Here is a 17,199-nt window from a genome sequence, read left to right on the forward strand (position 1 = left end):
GAGGAATGAGGGGCAGCCGAGAGTATTTCAGAGTGAAGGACTGGCTTCTAGCCCCAACCACCTTTATTTTCTAAGGTTGTCTCTTTGGCCTTCTTCCACATGGCTGTGCTGCATGGAGCTTGGGAAGGGAAGCCAATTTTCTGTGGTTCAGCCCAGAGAAAACACTACAAAAAAAAATAACCCTCTAGAATTGGTGTTTGTATAGGGATTTCCAATTAGTGGGGGCTTTTTCCAACATTTCCTGACTCTTTCTTATAGCCAAGGAGCCATGATTCCTTGCCACTATCACTCTACATTTCCCAGGTTTGTTATGTATTTTTTTTAGATTTCTTCTCACATATTATTTCTTGGAATAACTCAAGGTGGTGAATACGTCTAAATACCCTTCCTGCTGCTATTTTCCCTGCAATAATAACACAGTCAGGTGAATTGACAGACAAAAGTCAAAGTCATCCAGCTGGCTTTTATGTCTAAGATGAGTCTAGAATGCACAGTCTCCTGGTTTCCAGGCTGGTGCTTTAACCAATAGAACAGACTGGCTCTCAGTTGCTTTGAGGTGTCTTCACCCCACCTCTTAATTAGCGACTGGTTGAATTTCCCCCTTTTTTCCTAATCGCAAAAAGCAAACAGAGCAAATGTAAGAATGAGAATGGGACACAATTGGGTTGGACACTAGGAGAGAAAATGGTACCATTTCCATGGAAGAACGGAATGGAGCATGGGATATGGGATGCTCACGTGGGGGTGAAACTGCTGCTGAGAAAAAGAGGGGTGAGGCCAGTGGCTGCGTAGGCATGATCTCAGTATAGTAGAATTAGGATGACTGACAGCTTGGGCTCAGCTCTCATTTTTGCAGTTCCTAATCAGTAAAAGCCTACAGGATATTTGTGGTTGCAGGAATGATTCCCACAGGCAGGGATTGTTGTTGTGCTTCTCCAAAGAGCATCAAAATCACTTGACAGAGAAAAGCCCACAAAGATGAACTGGTTACTTTCGGTGGTTTTTTTTCCTCTCTTTTCTTATCACATTAGTAAAAGTGAAATAATTTCTTGCAACATAATGATTTTTATTACCTTTTAATTCAGTTCATCAACTTGTCAAATCAGATGTTAGTGAAAGTTCACAGGCAGGGTGTGGTAGAAAGTGAAACCTTTTTGCTTTGTAACATTTTCTGGAAAAGTGTGTGAAGTCAAAGTAGGAATAAAAAGCGTATTTTTTTCTGAGGAGGGTTTCCATTTATAGGCGTGCAGCGACTATTTTATTTATGGTAAGTTCTAAAGTCTTAACATAACGTTTCAGTAACTACCCTGCATCCCACTTAGATTAGCTTTGAGTCCCATACCACCATTTGAAAGCATTGCTTTAAGGCAGAGTTGGGGAACTACAGCCCCTCTGTGACTAGTGGACTTCAACTCCCAGAGTTGAGCATGACTGGCTCAGGAATTCTGGAAGTTGAAGTCCACAAAGTCATAAAAGGGCCATAGCTCCCTATCCCTGCTTTAGGGTGTTCTTTTTCAGTTGGAATACCTGAAGCTGTGCGTAATTTTATAATCGTGATTTTCTTTTTATGTTATAGCTGAAATATTTTGGCTGTGCCGGTTGTTATCAAAAGAATAACAATTTGAAATTCATTCTGATTACCTAATCCTGTGGAAGTTGCATCATTATTGAATGATGATTTAAAACAGAACACCTATTTGTAATTGTAATTGGCCCGTGTAATTGTAGAAGGAGAGAAAACTTGGCTCTTGTATGTTAAGTATTTAATAAAACTAGAGAAACTTAGCAGAGTAAAAAAAAGATAATTTATGCAAAGAATTGATGAGTTGAATTTAGAACTCAAATGCCCCTGGAAATTCTGCTTGCTCCAGAATGCCTCTAAAAGTTCATGTTGAATCTTAATATTTAACAGAATTGGAAAACTACTAATACTCAGTGAATTATCATGTTAAATTAATTTCAACCTTAAAATTTAATTAAATTGTATTCAATGTTTATCCTGGCCTTGCCTAACTTTCTGATTGGTAATCCATGTGCTATTGAAAAAATACATGCAGACAATGTGGAATCTCTCTTTGCTTTGATCATATTGAAGAGTTTACCGAGGTTCAAGGTAATGCAAGGGTAGAGCTTGGCACAAGTAAATCCTACATTCAGGAAAGGTAGTTCCTTCCTCCTCTACATGTCTTTTGATGCCCTAATTATCTCAGGGCTCCTTTCACCCGGTCCTTTCACTTTCAGCAGCCATGATAGATTGCTAGAGTGTTGAATTCTGTTTTTCTCACTTAGTGGCTACATGTTTCTGCTTAGTCTGCCGGACATACTCTCTCCCTATTAGCTCACTGCCAGCTTTAGGGCAAATCACCCTTGCTCCTCAGCACACCAAGCCTCAATGGGGAAGCCCTGCCAAATTTGTTCAGAAGCAGTCTTTCCCCTTTTTTTTTTTTGCTGCCGCCAAGAATCTGCACCACCATCTCATCTGTTTTTCTATCTCAGCTTGTGCTGTTCTGGCTGGTTGTTGTTTTTCCTGGCAGCATCAAGTTTCTGACTATTGTGCTAGATTTTGTACAGCACTGTTAGGATCAACCTTGTTATATTTATGCCTGGCATATGTGAATATACATTTCTTCTTGGTAGCAGGATAGATAGATAGATAGATAGATAGATAGATAGATAGATAGATAGATAGATAGATAGATAAGATAGATAGGTAGCCTATCTTTATTTTATTTACAAATAAGATGGTGAGCATATCCAACACATTTTCTTCCTTCTGTCTTCCCCACAACAACAAACATGTGCGGAAGGTTAGGCTGAGAGCGAGTGACTGGTCCAAAATCCCCCATCTGATGTTCATGGTGAAGGTGGGACTTGAACTCAGGATCTCCCAGTTTCTAGCCTGAAGCCTTAACCATTACACCAATTCTTGCTTGCTTTTTGGAAGGAAGGACCTGATTATTCCTACCCAGATCTAATAATTACCAGTATAACCTCAAATTTTAGTCTGAATCAGATTTACCTAAGAGGCATTTTTGACACAGAGGGCATGCTGCATATTAGGCTAAGAAGTTGGGCTTTTAAAGATTAAATCATGTAATGCTGAATTTGGAAATTAGTAAGTTCCATGAAGTTCAAGTTCAAGTTTACCACAATAGTGACCCAGCACGTCACATCAGCATGCAAACATGTTTGCCTATTTTTCTCTTTCCTTCAGAAACAACTTACCCTACCATGGTATCCCTTCAGGTTTGCTGCAATTAGTCTTGCTAATTCTGGGTGTGACAGTCCAAAGGATAATATATAAGCCTATAATATAAAGCCTGCTTTAGACACATGCAAAAGAATCTTAGCTGCTTCTAATTGTGTGTGAAATTCTTTCCTTGCCAGTAACCTGTGTGTGGATTTTTCCAGACACGGTGATTAGGACAAGAGATTTGTGCAATCTTTGTGTAGATTCGCACACTGGAACGGTTAGAAATCAAGCAAGCTTTGCGAATTCAAAGCCTCCTTGTTAAACAAAAAAAAAAATCAAGATAACATGGTCTTCTTTTTAGAGAAAGGTATCCTTTTCCAGTTGGGTCTCTAGTTAGTAAACAAAAAGATTTCTTAGACATTCTTGTTATGGGTGGTGATGAGCAAAAGCTTTCACTGTGTTTCATTTTGCTTTTATGATGTTTCATAAACAGATTGAAACAGATTATTTTGTTTAACTTGTGACATTTAGTAGGAAATATTTGATATATCTGCAGTATATTTTTGGCTAAATCAAAATGAATAATTAAGAGTGGAGAATATACAATTAAATTTTAGGTGACATTGGAAAATAACCATCTTCAAAGAGTTCCTGAGGAGTCATTTGGGATTTTGCTTGTGATGAATGGCTTCATTTACATATACCCATGGCTCTTAGGCCACTTGAAAAATGGAGGAAATCCATAATTAGTGTAGATGCTACTTAAATGGCTTGGCAACACATGACAGCACTTCTGTGTATTTTCTGACCAGAATAGCTGAGCATCTTTTTTTCCCTTCCTATGTTTGTAGGAAAAGGAGGAAGAAGTGTCTTGGTCAAAGTCCTTAGTGGGGATATAGTATGTCAGTTTTGAGGTGTGGTGCTTATCTAGAGGAGTGGTTTCGAGAAGTGACATCAAAAGGCTCCACACCTTCATTGGCTACTCAGGGTTCACAGGTTGCTCCGTGCTTCATTTAGCATCTACAGTGTCTGGCTGAGATGATGAATGATGCTGGTCTGGGAGGAGACGAATACCCTGGAGAACCTTCCAGTGTTTGGTGAGGATGCGATGGGTTTTTCTGTAAGAAAGCAAGGTAATTTTCATACAAAGGCCCAGAAGAATTTTGAGATGTTGACTTTGAGGCAGAACAAATCATCTTGTGGAAATGGGAGGGAAACTGGAGAGAGAGAGATGAAACTAATTGCAGTGGATTGTATATGGTTCCTATACAACACAGGCCTGTTGCCACTTGTTTGTCTGCCTGCTAAGCCTCTTAAGGGTTTGGTGGAGAGCATGCGGCATGGCAGGACATGTACCGGTACTGTGGAGAAAATGTGTTTGGGTTGTGAAATGCTGAGTTCCATTTAAGATGGTGAACTTTTCCCAGGCTAGCTGGAGATGGGGGAGTTGTAATCCAGCAAATGGCTGTTAACAGGGGATTGGAATCAGAAAAGGCTCCAAGTAGGTTTCATCAGCAGCTCACTTTCAGGTTCTGAGTGTGTTGACAATTATGTCCCTCACTGCTGCTTCATGGGAGATTTATGATCAAAGACCAACCCATTTCAATAATTTTCATTTTAACAAAGGCAACGTATGATTGTGATGCTAAACATGTTTTAATACATCTGGATTTTGTTCAGATAGATTTGTATCATTTTGGGGTTATTGTTTTATTTTTGCCCTGGGTCAGATGGAAATAAGGGAAAGAACTATTTAATAAATAGTTTGAAGCCATCAGAAATTAGACATGTACCTTTCCATGTGCAGCCATCTTTTAACAGTAGGCTAGATCATTTCACGATATGTGTGCTGTATGTAAATAGTGTTTCTTACGTTTGTGACAACAGCAGTTTCAGGCACTCTTAGGATCTGAGTTTGTGTAGGAAGCCAGCAGAGCAGGCAACCTCTTTTCCCATTAGCCTGGTGTGTTCTGATGCCTCTGATATAGACTAGAATCTAGAGGTTACTAATGCCCATTGATTACAAAAAATTAAAATGGCTCCTTAGTTATATAACTACTGCATCTTGAGATACAGAGGAACATTTCACAGTTTTAAAATAAGTTTTTTCTTCCCTCAGAAAATTCCAGGTTCTTGGATGTCCCATATCCTGGCAGAGATGAGGGAGTCCCAGTTTAAACTGCCCTGAGCATGAATGTCTCAGAATATTCAATGAGGCAGTTGCCTGCAGCTTTAATCAATGCTCCCTGTATTTTGGATGACTGGAAGAACATGGCGCAAACTCCTTTGGATGCTTCTGCGCTCCTGAAGACTGGAGTGCTGAACAATGCCAACAACAATGCCTCTTCAGGGCCCTGGAGAGGCCTGAGGAGCCCTTCTCTTTCTGCGGCTGCCTCTCATTCTAAACTAAGCTATCTAGAGCGGGTTCTCTTGGAGATTGTGGAATCCGAACGCATGTATGTGCAGGATTTACGAAGCATCATAGAGGTGAGTGCGATTAATGTGCCTGTTGGGCTGTGTACATCACTTCACTGCCACACCGTAGATACCTTAAGGTCCTCCCTTCATCTAAATTTGCCCACTGAAGTCTTCCTCTAACCAAGAGGGAACTTGGTCGTCTAGATTGGAAGCTGGGAAGAACTGTAGAACTTCAAGCTGCTTTCGTTTCATTTTAAAAGTACTCCCACTCTGTGTCTGGGCAGTGCCTTTATGCCTTCCTATCAGCCATGGATTTCACTGTTCCCTTTCCACATAGGAATATAGTATCCTGGCCATTTTCCCACACAGTTTCATGGAAGACCTTTTGCCTGTCATGTCAGATTATGTGAAAGTGATGCATTGTGGGTAAATGATTTACCTCATGATTTAAAGCTCCCGCAGTGATTTTTGTGCTAATCTGCTATCAGGAATACTATATGAAAAGGAAATGGCTTCTTGATAGAAGTGCCTGGGCAGAGTGCAAGCATGAAAAATTGTCCAGTGGGAGCTATGATCAAGGGAAGATAAATTCTCCCCTGAGGAGCTGGTTATTAGGGTACCACCCCCACAATTACCACAATATTGGGTCAGAACTCGTGGTGGTGGTCTGCCCTCTTTTCTTGCTTCCTGTTTTCATGATGATGCTCATGGTGTAATGTGACTTGGCAGAATTACTTGGGGAAGATCATAGATACTCAGGAGCTGTTATTGCGGCCAGAACAAGTCAGCGCACTCTTTGGGAACATTGAAGACATCTACGAGCTGAACAGGTGAGTATAACACATAGTCCTTAGAGCTTCCCTGTCATTTCAATTGTTGCTCACTTTACACAGTTCACCTATAAAGGTTCAGTCCTCTCTGAAATATAAAGCATGGCAGGAAAAAAGCTACTCCCATAAAGCTCTGTACCACCACTTCAACCCATCCAACTGAGACAGCCTTGGGTGATGCAATAGTTATTGCCTTCAGCTAGTCTTTGCTGTCACTGATTTAGGTTTCTCACTTTCCACCAGATTTAAACAACCAATCCATACAGAGAGAGATTATGTCTCCTTTTACTTTGGCTTATTAGAAGTAAAAGCCAAGCTAGATGTTTCACCAACACCCAGGAATCAATCAGTTTGGTTTGGTTTTGTATATTAGGCTACTACAGAGTTTGGTACTCATGGTATGGTTTGCATATAATGATGAACCTGAAAACATGGCTTGGTATTATGTGTGAACCAGAACTGGTTCAAACAGCCTCACTATAGTGAAGAACAGCATCTTCTTATCATGATTGGCTAGAAACACCTAGAGCAGAGAAGTAACAGTCTTCTGTGTGTGAGTAGTAAACTGTAAGGAACCAAAGGAGCAAGGGGCTGATTGAGCCCAATTTGCTACTAGGTGTTCCATGCCAACTTTGCAAATCTGCTTCCTCTCCTGTGTTTATTTTTCTTCTTAAACTTGTAAGTCCCTAGGGCAGAAATTACCTCATTACTTTGCCTCTATCAGAAACTTAGTACAGTAATTCTCAGTTTAGGACCCCAAATTTATTAATGTTAACAGCTATACTATATAAGTGGCTCCTGAGTAAGAACCAGCTGGTTGTTCAGCTAGTGTGTGTCCCCTCTTTCTATATAACATCTGCCTTGTGTTTTTGGTTCCTTTGACAGTGGTGGACAGGCTTCCCTTGTGCAGGTGGGTACTGGGCCCAAACCCATTGCATGGCCTGCTGTTCTGCATTTAATTCTGAAACTGCAGTGTATTAAGGGGTTGTTTTGAAGTTTGTCTCCAGCATGTCCCTGTTTGCTATGTGGATGTATGTATAAGTGAGGGTGTGTTTTCAGTTTCTATCACATGTTTCTTTTTTTAATCTTGAGCTGACTGATAAATTATTCTTTCTGTTTCAATTTCTATGCAGTGAACTACTGCAAGAACTGGATAGTTGCCACAATGACCCCGTTGCTGTGGCGCAGTGTTTTGTACACAGGGTAAGCAGATAAAACTGATGTTGCTTTATGCTCATCTCTGATTGTGCATAATTGGGGGGTTCAGCACCCCCTTCTCTGAACGAATGCTTTGTCACCCTTCACTGGGTTGCTTCCATTAAAGCAGAAGTCCACAGGCCCTGAAGCAGCCTGACATAATATCACTGGGAAGCTGCATTTCAGGACTTTTGGCTCAGAAGCAGGAAGGGAAGGATAGGGATGGGAGTACCACATCTTTCAGAAATGAAACACCTTTCTCTTTCTTAAGAGACTTTCTTAAAATCACTAAAAGCCAAGATTGACCATCTGCTCTCCTGGGTGAAAGAATTAGCGGTAGTCTGGCGGCTGAAAATTTTGCCCAGCTATGCATCAAAGAGAACAGGGGCTAGGAATCCTTAATGTTCTCTGAGCTTGCTTGTTTTCTTGCAAATGTTTCCTTACCCAAATTCGGTAACATCATAAGTGCTAGTCCAGGAATTATTCCCCTAAACATACCCGGTGAGGTTGGTGTTGGTTATCTGTGCTGGACATCTGGCAGAAACATTTGTAGAACGGTTGAACAGGGTGAAGTGAACATGTTTTATGGATCTTTCTTCTCTTTTCCCAACAGAGCCAAGACTTCAACATCTACACTCAATACTGCAATAACTATCCGAAGTGAGTGTCTTTTGCAAGGCAAAAAGGGGACGTGATTTCGTGAGAACAGGGACAGCCTCATTCTCTCTATGAACAGAATCTTTTTACATATGTTGCAAAATGCTTCTGGGTCATCGCTGTGTATGCTAAGAATAGTTTGTATATAGGACAAAGATATATTGTGAAAGTATATTGAAGTCATATTCAATGACAAGGTGTCTCAAATCTTAAGAGTTAACTTTTCCAGCTTGTTTTGAGGGTCAGCAATGCAGTGTCAACAGGCATCCAGATTGTTCCTCTAGATAAATTAGAGTTAAGTAAATTCAGCTATTTTACCTAAATTCCTGAGATTATGGGCAATTGGGTTAGGGAATGCACCCACATCTTTGGGCAAGATCACATGATAGTGCCCAGAGCCCTGACTAAGTGAGGACTGATAAGTAACTATTTGTAAGTCAAGGACCTCATCCTTCAGCTGCTGATTCATTTGGCATTGCTGCATAACCACTCTTTCCCACAAATACACAGAATCATACTTGGACCATCGCAGAAGTATTTCACTGCTGAGAAACCTTGCAAATTGTCCAGCACATATTTTGACTTTGCACTCCATCAAACAGCCCAGTCCCCATCCTTGACCTACCATGCTTGTTTTGTAGTGAGGGGTTAACACAGCCGCTCAGTATGGAAACAGCAGCACCATTTCCAGTTGTACGGAAAGAACAAGGAAATAGCGCTCAAGTGTTGTGACGCAAAAGCCAATTGAGCTAGGTATTCCCCCCAGTGGGAAAATGCCAACCCTGCAGCTCCAGTGGGAATACTGTCTTTGTAGCATTTTCTCTCGAGCAGCAGCTGAACTAGAAATTAATTCTGCTCAGTTACAAAAGATTTCCCCAAGACTAATAATTAGGTGGCACTGAATATACACAGGGACCTGTTAATAATTGTTAGATCTGGCCAGAAGTGGTTCCAGATTTTTCTGTAAAAACTTTGCAGGAATGGTTGATTTTATAAATCTGGAACAAAGTGTAGTTGTTGATCCAAGAAGTGGTGTTTTTTGTGGGCTTGTGTGGCAGCTGTGTGATCCCAGCCAAAGAGAAGGAGACATTAAGGGGACGGCAACAAGAAGTGATTTGGCTGCCGCTGGTTATCCTCTGGCTCGTTGTTTTATCCCCTTATTGCAGTCCTTCACTTGCTATTTTGAGCAGATCTGTCACTGCATCCCTCAGAGAATACAGGCAGTTGTCTTCTTTGATGCCATTCATTGTGTATCGGCTTTAACTTTCCAGCTCTGTGGCAGCTCTGACTGAATGTATGAGGAACAAACAACTGGCCAAATTCTTTCGGGAAAGGCAGGAACAAATCCGGCACTCCTTGCCCCTTGGCTCCTACCTTCTCAAGCCTGTCCAGCGCATTCTCAAATATCATCTGCTTCTCCAGGTAACACAGACTTTCACAACAGGTTGCTTACGTTATCTGATTCTGAAGTTTTGGAATCTGTTTTAACTTTTTTTAAAAAGTTTGAAATGCAGTCTGCTTATTTTTCTTAAAATAGTAACAGCTACCTCTACAGTACCCTGTTCCAGGAAAGGCCATTTCTCCCTTAAATAATGTTTGGTTGATGTGGTACACACATGGCGATATGTAGAATTAATTTCTACAATAGAGAGAGCTGTGATTCATACCCCCCATTGCTTCTTGATTGGAATTCTGGAACATGCTTTACATGAGACTTGAAAATTGAAAGATGCATTTGATCCAAACGGCACTTGACCAACTGCTACAGAGAAAAGTGGATTTAGTCGTGTAATAGCAATCTTCTGCGTATCTGCCAGTAGGTTGGTGAGCTCAAGTCAAGATTGCTGGTCTTAACCTAGAAAGCTCTGCAGAGACCATCATTTACAGCAGGAGTGTCAAACTGGATTTCTTCAAGGGCCAGATCAGCATTGTAGTTCTCCTCTGCGGGCTGGTGGAGGAGGGGGGGGGCGGCAGCAGGGGAACAGTGAGGGGCCAGGGTGGGGCGGATGCCTCCTGCACCACTCTGCTGGCTGAAAACAGGCCACGTGGCCTGTTTTGGGCCCGTTTTCCGGCCAGTTTTGGGCCTGGTTTTTGGCCTAGTTTGGGCCTGGTTTCAGCCAGCTGTGCTGCAGGAGACCTTAGAGGGTGAAAATGAGGTGCAGGGGGGCCGCATGCAGCCTGTTTTAGCCACCAGAAGCACCGCAGGCCAGTCCTTTGATATTTCCAGGCTGGCCCCACGAGCCGGATTTAAGCATCCTGACCTGCGGGCCTTGAATTTAACACCCCTGATTTACAGGATTGACTCTTTCCTCTGGCCTTGTGAGTTCATCTTGAGAAGGACTGCTGAAGCTTCCTATCCCATACAATTAAAAGCATGGTACTCAGAGGTGCACCTTCTTGGTGGCAGCCTGCATTATGAAACATGCTGCCTCTACCTGTTTGCCTTTTGCAAAGCAGTCAGGATCATTACGTACCAAAGAACTTTTGGTGCTAATGATGGACCTGTAATATTCTTTTTAAGTTGATTTGTAATTATCCTATCCTACCCTATATTTCTTATAAATCACCTTGAAGAGAGCAAGTATGTGATTAAGGCACCAGGCTAGAAATGAGAAACCAAGAGGTCTAGTTCTACTATAGGCACAAAGACATCTGGGTGATCCGTCACACACTCTGACTCCTAGGAAGCAAGCAATGATGAATCACTTCTGAAGTCTTGCTAAGAAAATTGTAGTGACTTGTCCAGGTAGTCATCAGGAGTCAACGCTGACTCAAAGGCTCCAAAAGAGAGAGAGAGATTATATAAAGATTCTGAAGAAAGAATATATAAAAAGAAGGTTTGACTTCTCATTGGAATCAAACTTATGTGAACCTACTTAGAATGGTATGTATTGAAATGTAAGAATTCCTTACCTGTTTTCCAGACAGGAAGACAATCTGGTTGAAACATCAGTTACCCCACTGATCACTGGAGTTGATTTGTTTTCTAGAAAATTAATAAATATCTATTAAAAGTTCTTCACAGAAATCCATAATGCTCCAGGCTAACTTTCTGAGTATGCTTTCCTCCTAGGAGATAGCAAAGCACTTTGACAGAGAAGGAGATGGCTATGAAGTGGTGGAAGAGGCAATTGCCACCATGACTTGTGTAGCTTGGTACATCAATGACATGAAGCGGAAGCATGAACATGCCGTGCGGCTGCAGGTATTGAGAAAGGAGTGTCTTGAGCCCGATCTTGCTTTCAATCTGAAACATAGATGGTAGGTAGTTGTAGTAGCTTCAGTGTAGTAGGGTCAAATATGTTCATCCCTCTGAAAATTCAGGTGCTTACACAGTTCTAAAGAAACTCAAATATTCATGATACGATGTAACCTTAGAATGATGTAACCTTAACGAGGAAAAGTAAAGTACAAATGTATAACTGCTGTCAAGAAAATCAGAATTCTTTTCTTTAGAATCTCCCGTTTCCTTTTCTTTTCCCCTTATATTTTTTCTCTTATTTACTTTTCTTCATTCTTCTTTAATTCAAAATATGTGCTGATTTTAATTCTGTTGAAAAATTTCTTCAATAAATTGCTGTAAGATTCAAGCAACTTATTAAAAAAAACAAACCCAAATATTTTCTCTGAGCTCCTTCAAATGGTTCTTGATAGACTTGCAAGTTTTTCCAGTCTGCTGTCCTCCAGTTGTTCTGGACTCATTCCTATGACCACCCTTCCCGGCACATTTGGAAAATCACTAGGATACTGGGGGGCTAACATATAAAGGCATTACATTTTCCCTTGACTTTGCAGGAAATCCAGTCCTTACTTATCAACTGGAAGGGCCCAGACCTGACAACTTATGGTGAGCTTGTCCTAGAGGGCACATTCCGGGTACATCGTGTCAGGAACGAGAGAACATTCTTCCTTTTGGACAAGATCTTGCTGATAACTAAGAAACGGGGTGATCACTACATATGCAAGAGTCACATTCCAGTAAGCGGGACATCCTTTCTGCTTCTCTTTTGCATTAGAAATGGGTGTTTATTTGTCCTGTTCTTTTAAAATGAGATTGAGAATTTGATAACTTAGCCATCAGGATGAGATAGAAGAAGCAAGAAATGGTGAAAAGACTGACCTTTGTTGGCTAAAATTTTCTTTCTGACAGCTGAAATTGATGTGAATTTATAATGCCCCGTAGAGGCCCACAAGACCAACACCTCTGCCTGGATGGGTCCTCCCTCCAATGCTGCCTTTTCATCACATGCAGCCCTTTCCCCATCTAAAAAGCCAGAAGTGTAAAAATGAGGCTTTTCAAAACTCATACTCGGTTGAAAGGATAAATTTGTTGTCCTTGAAAAAAATGATATTTATTTGTTATTTGCTGCCTATCTCACTACAAGGCTACTCGAGGTAGTTTACAATAACGAAAAGGAAGAAATGAAAAGAGTGTAAACAAAAGTAAGATAATAGAACAATAAAGTAAACTATGAAAAAGAACACAAGAATACAACAATGTAAGAAAGATGGATGAGTAGACAGCAGAAAACAAGAGGGGGCAGGTGGATCAATGCAGCCGCCGCCTCTGGGTATATGCGCGCGCGCACACACATACATTTGTATATATACATATACAATGCAGATACACACACGTGTGTATGTGTGTGTGTTATTTGCATTACTGTAGAGATGGTGAAGGCAAAGTTAAAGATAATTGCTGTTCTAGATGAATATTATTATTAAATTGTTAATTTAATGATTAAACTAGTTAAGTATGTTATTGTTATTTCCTCCTAGCCAAAGATACCCCTCTCCAGCCCTTCTTTGAGTGTCCTTGGCTTATGCTTCAGTACTATACAAACTGCTTAAATGTAGTGCAAAGACTATTCCCAGCCCTAGTGTAAACTCTCTTGAGCTAAAGGACCCTAACCCTTTCTTTTTCTGCACTAACAATACCATCCCATTTTAAGAGGACATAACACCCACAACAGCTTTTTAAAATTATGTACAAAGTAAACCCGGCCGTGCACTTTTCTGGCCCAATAAAATAAAGATGGCCTTAGTGTCACTTTTAAGTGTTATTTGTCTGGCCTACAGTGTTCCTCTCTGATGCTGATTGAGAGCACACGCGACTCACTTTGCTTCACGGTCACCCACTACAAGCATAACAAGCAGCAGTATAACATTCAGGTGAGATGAAGACCCATTGATAAAATTAGTGTGTGGACGGTGGTTGGTGAAGGTGATGGGCTTGAAGCTCAGGCTGGACAATCTGCTTGCAGCAATGTTAGCAGAAGTGAGGGAATTAGAAAAACCCACAGAAAAGACTGAGAAAATAAGTAGTTATGGGCTTCTGTGTGGCAAATGCAGGGATCAGGCTGTGTTTGAAGAAAGAAGGTATAAGGTAAGCAATAAAAAAACAGCTTAGGGTTGGAGTGCAGCATCACATGATAAGAGCACATTGAGATAATCAATCCATAGGAATGAAATTTGAATTATTAAATGCAGGAGAAGGTAGGGTTGGAAATAATGAGCAGATATGGGGGGGGGAAATGCACGCTTTAAGCAAAAACAGCAAAGAATAGGAAGAGTCAGAAGGCTGAACTATGGTAGGATCACATGTACACCAACTGCCTTTCAAACTGATGGAGTGTACTTCTGTTACCAGGCCAAATCAGGAGATGAGAAGCGGGTCTGGACTCACCACCTCAAGCGCCTGATCTTAGAAAATCACCATGCCATAATCCCTCAGAAAGTGAGTGGGTATCGTTTCCCCTTTTCCCTAATGGTCTTAGATATCAGAATTTTTCTGAAGCACTTTGGTCATGTTCCCTAGGTGTTCTGCACTAGAACTCCCATTGTCCCTAGTCTATCTGGCCCTTCGGATTTAAAGTCTGATGGCCTGGAGGACACCATGCATATTCTCAGATTTTATCAGATTTTGTGCATGGAGAAGGGAAGTAGTGAGTGAGAAGGGTGATACCTAAATTTGACCAACAAAATAGCACCTAGTGAAATCATTGACCATGCTGGCTGGGGTTGTTGGGAGTTCAATCCGCCTGGAGACATCTTACTGCTCCTATGTATTTTTTCCCTGAATCCTTTTAGTTATATTTACCTTCTTTACAAATCTTTGAAAGCCCAATGATAATTTCTAAACATAAGAATTCTTCTAAAAGGGATGGGGAATATATCTGTGTGGATGTTGGTGCTTATGCTGTGGTTGGCAGTTTGGGTTTAACAGCATTAAAGGTTAATGCCTGGAGCAGGAAAATTTGTCCTTGTTTTCTTTTTTTGCACATGAAAATTAAGTGGAGAGAAATATGTCCTCTTCACTCCCTGTCTCTTCTTTGGCGATGACAAAGGGTTGGAATATCTTTATTTCAATATCATAGATTTGTTTCTCTGTTTGTGAACCTCAACCACTAAAAGCAAATCTACCTTTTCTTCAGGCCAAAGAAGCCATCTTGGAAATGGACTCGTTCTGTAAGTTTTCTCTCTTCTTGTCTCAGATGTCTGTTTCCTGTTTCATTCTTCCTGTCCATTGCATCATCAGTACAAGCAGTCGAAAAATTTATTATAACACCCCATCTGGAGAGGTTAAGTTCAGTATTAAGGGTTAGATTATTTCATTAATTTGAGGGAATTTTTACAGGATGGAAAAAGCAATAATAAACAGAATGTGAATCCATCATCCCTTATAGCTATTCCAAGTTCTGTCTCCTGTAATTTACTGGTAATATCTTTGTCACTGTCTTGGCTTCTTTGTATGATGTAATATTAAGTGGATTAAGAGTAAAATGGTACTTGTTCTTGTAAATCAGGAGGTAACATGGGCTTGTGTTATTTTTAAGACCCAGATCCAGATAGTATTAAATTTCCATTCCCTCATGTGTCATTCTGGTCACACATAACAGACATAATTGAACATGCGCCTACTCCTTTCAGATCCTCCTCACTTCAAATACAGCCCTGAGCACTTGAAGAAGTCCTTATCATGCCAACAGCCTGAAGATATCCTTAAACGGAATCGGTCTGGACGTCGACAATCAGGTAAATTGTATGGGGGTTCAGGTATGGGGATAAGCAATAATGTCGAGAAGAAATTGTTGCTACTATGTCCAGGGAGTGAACGTTGCGGGTCCTGCTGCTGCAAACTCTGACCAGAAGACGAATTGTGCAAAGATCTCTGGAAGGTTTAGATTACAGGTAGCCCTCGACTTATCACTTAGCGACCATTAAAGTTGCAACCTACCTGAAAAGGGAATTTATGACCTGGATTTCAAAGGTCTGGTGATCAGACTCCCTCTGTGGTCACATGGCCAAACTTTGGATGTTCGGCAATACGGCCACATTTATGACCATTGCAAAAAAACCCCATCACTTCTGGGTGTTGGCAAAACTGTGCCCATAGCAAACCATTGGTTTACTTAAAGGCTGATGCAAAAATGTTGTAAAATTGTGTCAGTCACATGACTGACCTGTTTTACAAGCATTACAACTTTCAACTGTAATGGGAAAGCTCCATTATAGTCATATGTCAAGGATTACATTTAGAACTTTTTATTTCCGTTAGTGAATCCTCCAGTCTGTTTTGGTTTGGGATGTTATTAGGCTTTTTTATATTTTGTTCTAGAACTCAGTACAGCTGACAGGGAAATTTCTTTTGCCAAGATACAATGACCTCTGGCACATCTCCTATACAGAGCAGGTGAGGAGTATAGATTTGTATATTTTGGACACTTCTCTGGGAATTTTCCCTTGATGATGGGGTACTCTTTATCACCTCAGTTTCTGCAGCATGGTGATTTAGCAGTTGAGGTGCGGTTACTAAAATGATTTGGTGTAAAGTGCAGTTTTACAAAGAACAGAGAAAAGATTTAGAGACACTATGCCAATGATCTTCAGCAACAGGCATGAGCTTGAGAATGGCCCACAAATCTTTATGGTCTCTCAGCTGCATGGTTTGTCCAGCAGTGATGTGTCATACATCATTGTACAGGCAATCCTCAACTTAGAACCACAATTTAGTCCAAAATTTCTGTTGCTAAATGTGACAGATATTGAGTTTTGCGCCATTTTATGACCTTTCTTGCTACCAGTTTTTAGATGAATCAGTGGAGTTGTTAAGCTAGTAACCTGGTTGTTAAGTGAATCTGGCTTCCCCATTGACTTTGCTTGTCGGAAGGTTGCAAAAGCTGATTACATGGTTCCGGGACACTACAACTGTCACAAATGTGACTCAGTTGCCAAGCATCCTAATTTTGATCATGTGACCATGAGGATGCTGTAATGGGTGGGAAAAACAGTCATTAAGTCATTTTTTTAGGGCCATTATAACTTTAAGCGGTCACTAAATGAATTGCTGTGAGTCAAGGACTACCTGTATTAGCTCCAAAAGATGATCTTGCAGTCTGTTGGGAATTGGAATGGCCAGAAGTCCTTAGCATATCATGTGATTGTTATTAGTGCTGCCTAGGAATTTCTTACTACGGTTTGAAATTAGACCATTTAAATCGAGATGACACAATATCTGTCTGCATAATATCTGAGATGAAAGATAATCTGGTCCCTGAACAACCTCTCTTCCATCTCTAAAAACAAGGATTTAGCAGCTTGCATTTTCCGACATTGTGAATGGGAATAAATATCTTATTCTTGTTTTGATTGATTTGTTCTGCAAAACTAATTGATCCTAATTGAATATATGTTGGAAACGGGAGGCTTTTGAATCAGGACGGATTAATTTCCTTGGGAAAATGGTGATTCAGAATATGTTAGGAAGTGGTGAATTGACCTGGGAAGCTGCAGGTTATATCCATAACTGAGCTAGCCAGAAATGGAGGGATCCAGCAAGTAAATTACCTCAGAAGTAATTTTTATTTTTTGGAAATGGAAATGTTTGGGCTGGGCTAGTACCTT

The 17,199-nt window shown here is 40.8% G+C and overlaps 1 protein-coding gene across 1 annotated transcript in view; it reads left to right on the top strand.

Moving 5' to 3' along the window:
- PLEKHG3 (pleckstrin homology and RhoGEF domain containing G3) overlaps positions 1 to 17,199 on the top strand; it is a 55,820-nt gene that overhangs the window by 25,108 nt on the left and 13,513 nt on the right. The window contains 12 exon segments of the mRNA XM_087926228.1: positions 4,621 to 4,694; positions 5,313 to 5,680; positions 6,341 to 6,441; positions 7,575 to 7,644; positions 8,252 to 8,298; positions 9,567 to 9,717; positions 11,369 to 11,500; positions 12,091 to 12,273; positions 13,375 to 13,467; positions 13,946 to 14,032; positions 14,730 to 14,763; positions 15,226 to 15,330. Of these exon segments, the coding sequence (XP_087782354.1) occupies positions 4,621 to 4,694; positions 5,313 to 5,680; positions 6,341 to 6,441; positions 7,575 to 7,644; positions 8,252 to 8,298; positions 9,567 to 9,717; positions 11,369 to 11,500; positions 12,091 to 12,273; positions 13,375 to 13,467; positions 13,946 to 14,032; positions 14,730 to 14,763; positions 15,226 to 15,330 (1,445 nt within the window).

Source organism: Pseudonaja textilis, chromosome 1, assembly GCF_049901715.1.
Source record: "Pseudonaja textilis isolate UNSWEBS1 chromosome 1, rPseTex1.2, whole genome shotgun sequence".
Taxonomy (NCBI): Eukaryota; Metazoa; Chordata; class Lepidosauria; order Squamata; family Elapidae; genus Pseudonaja; species Pseudonaja textilis.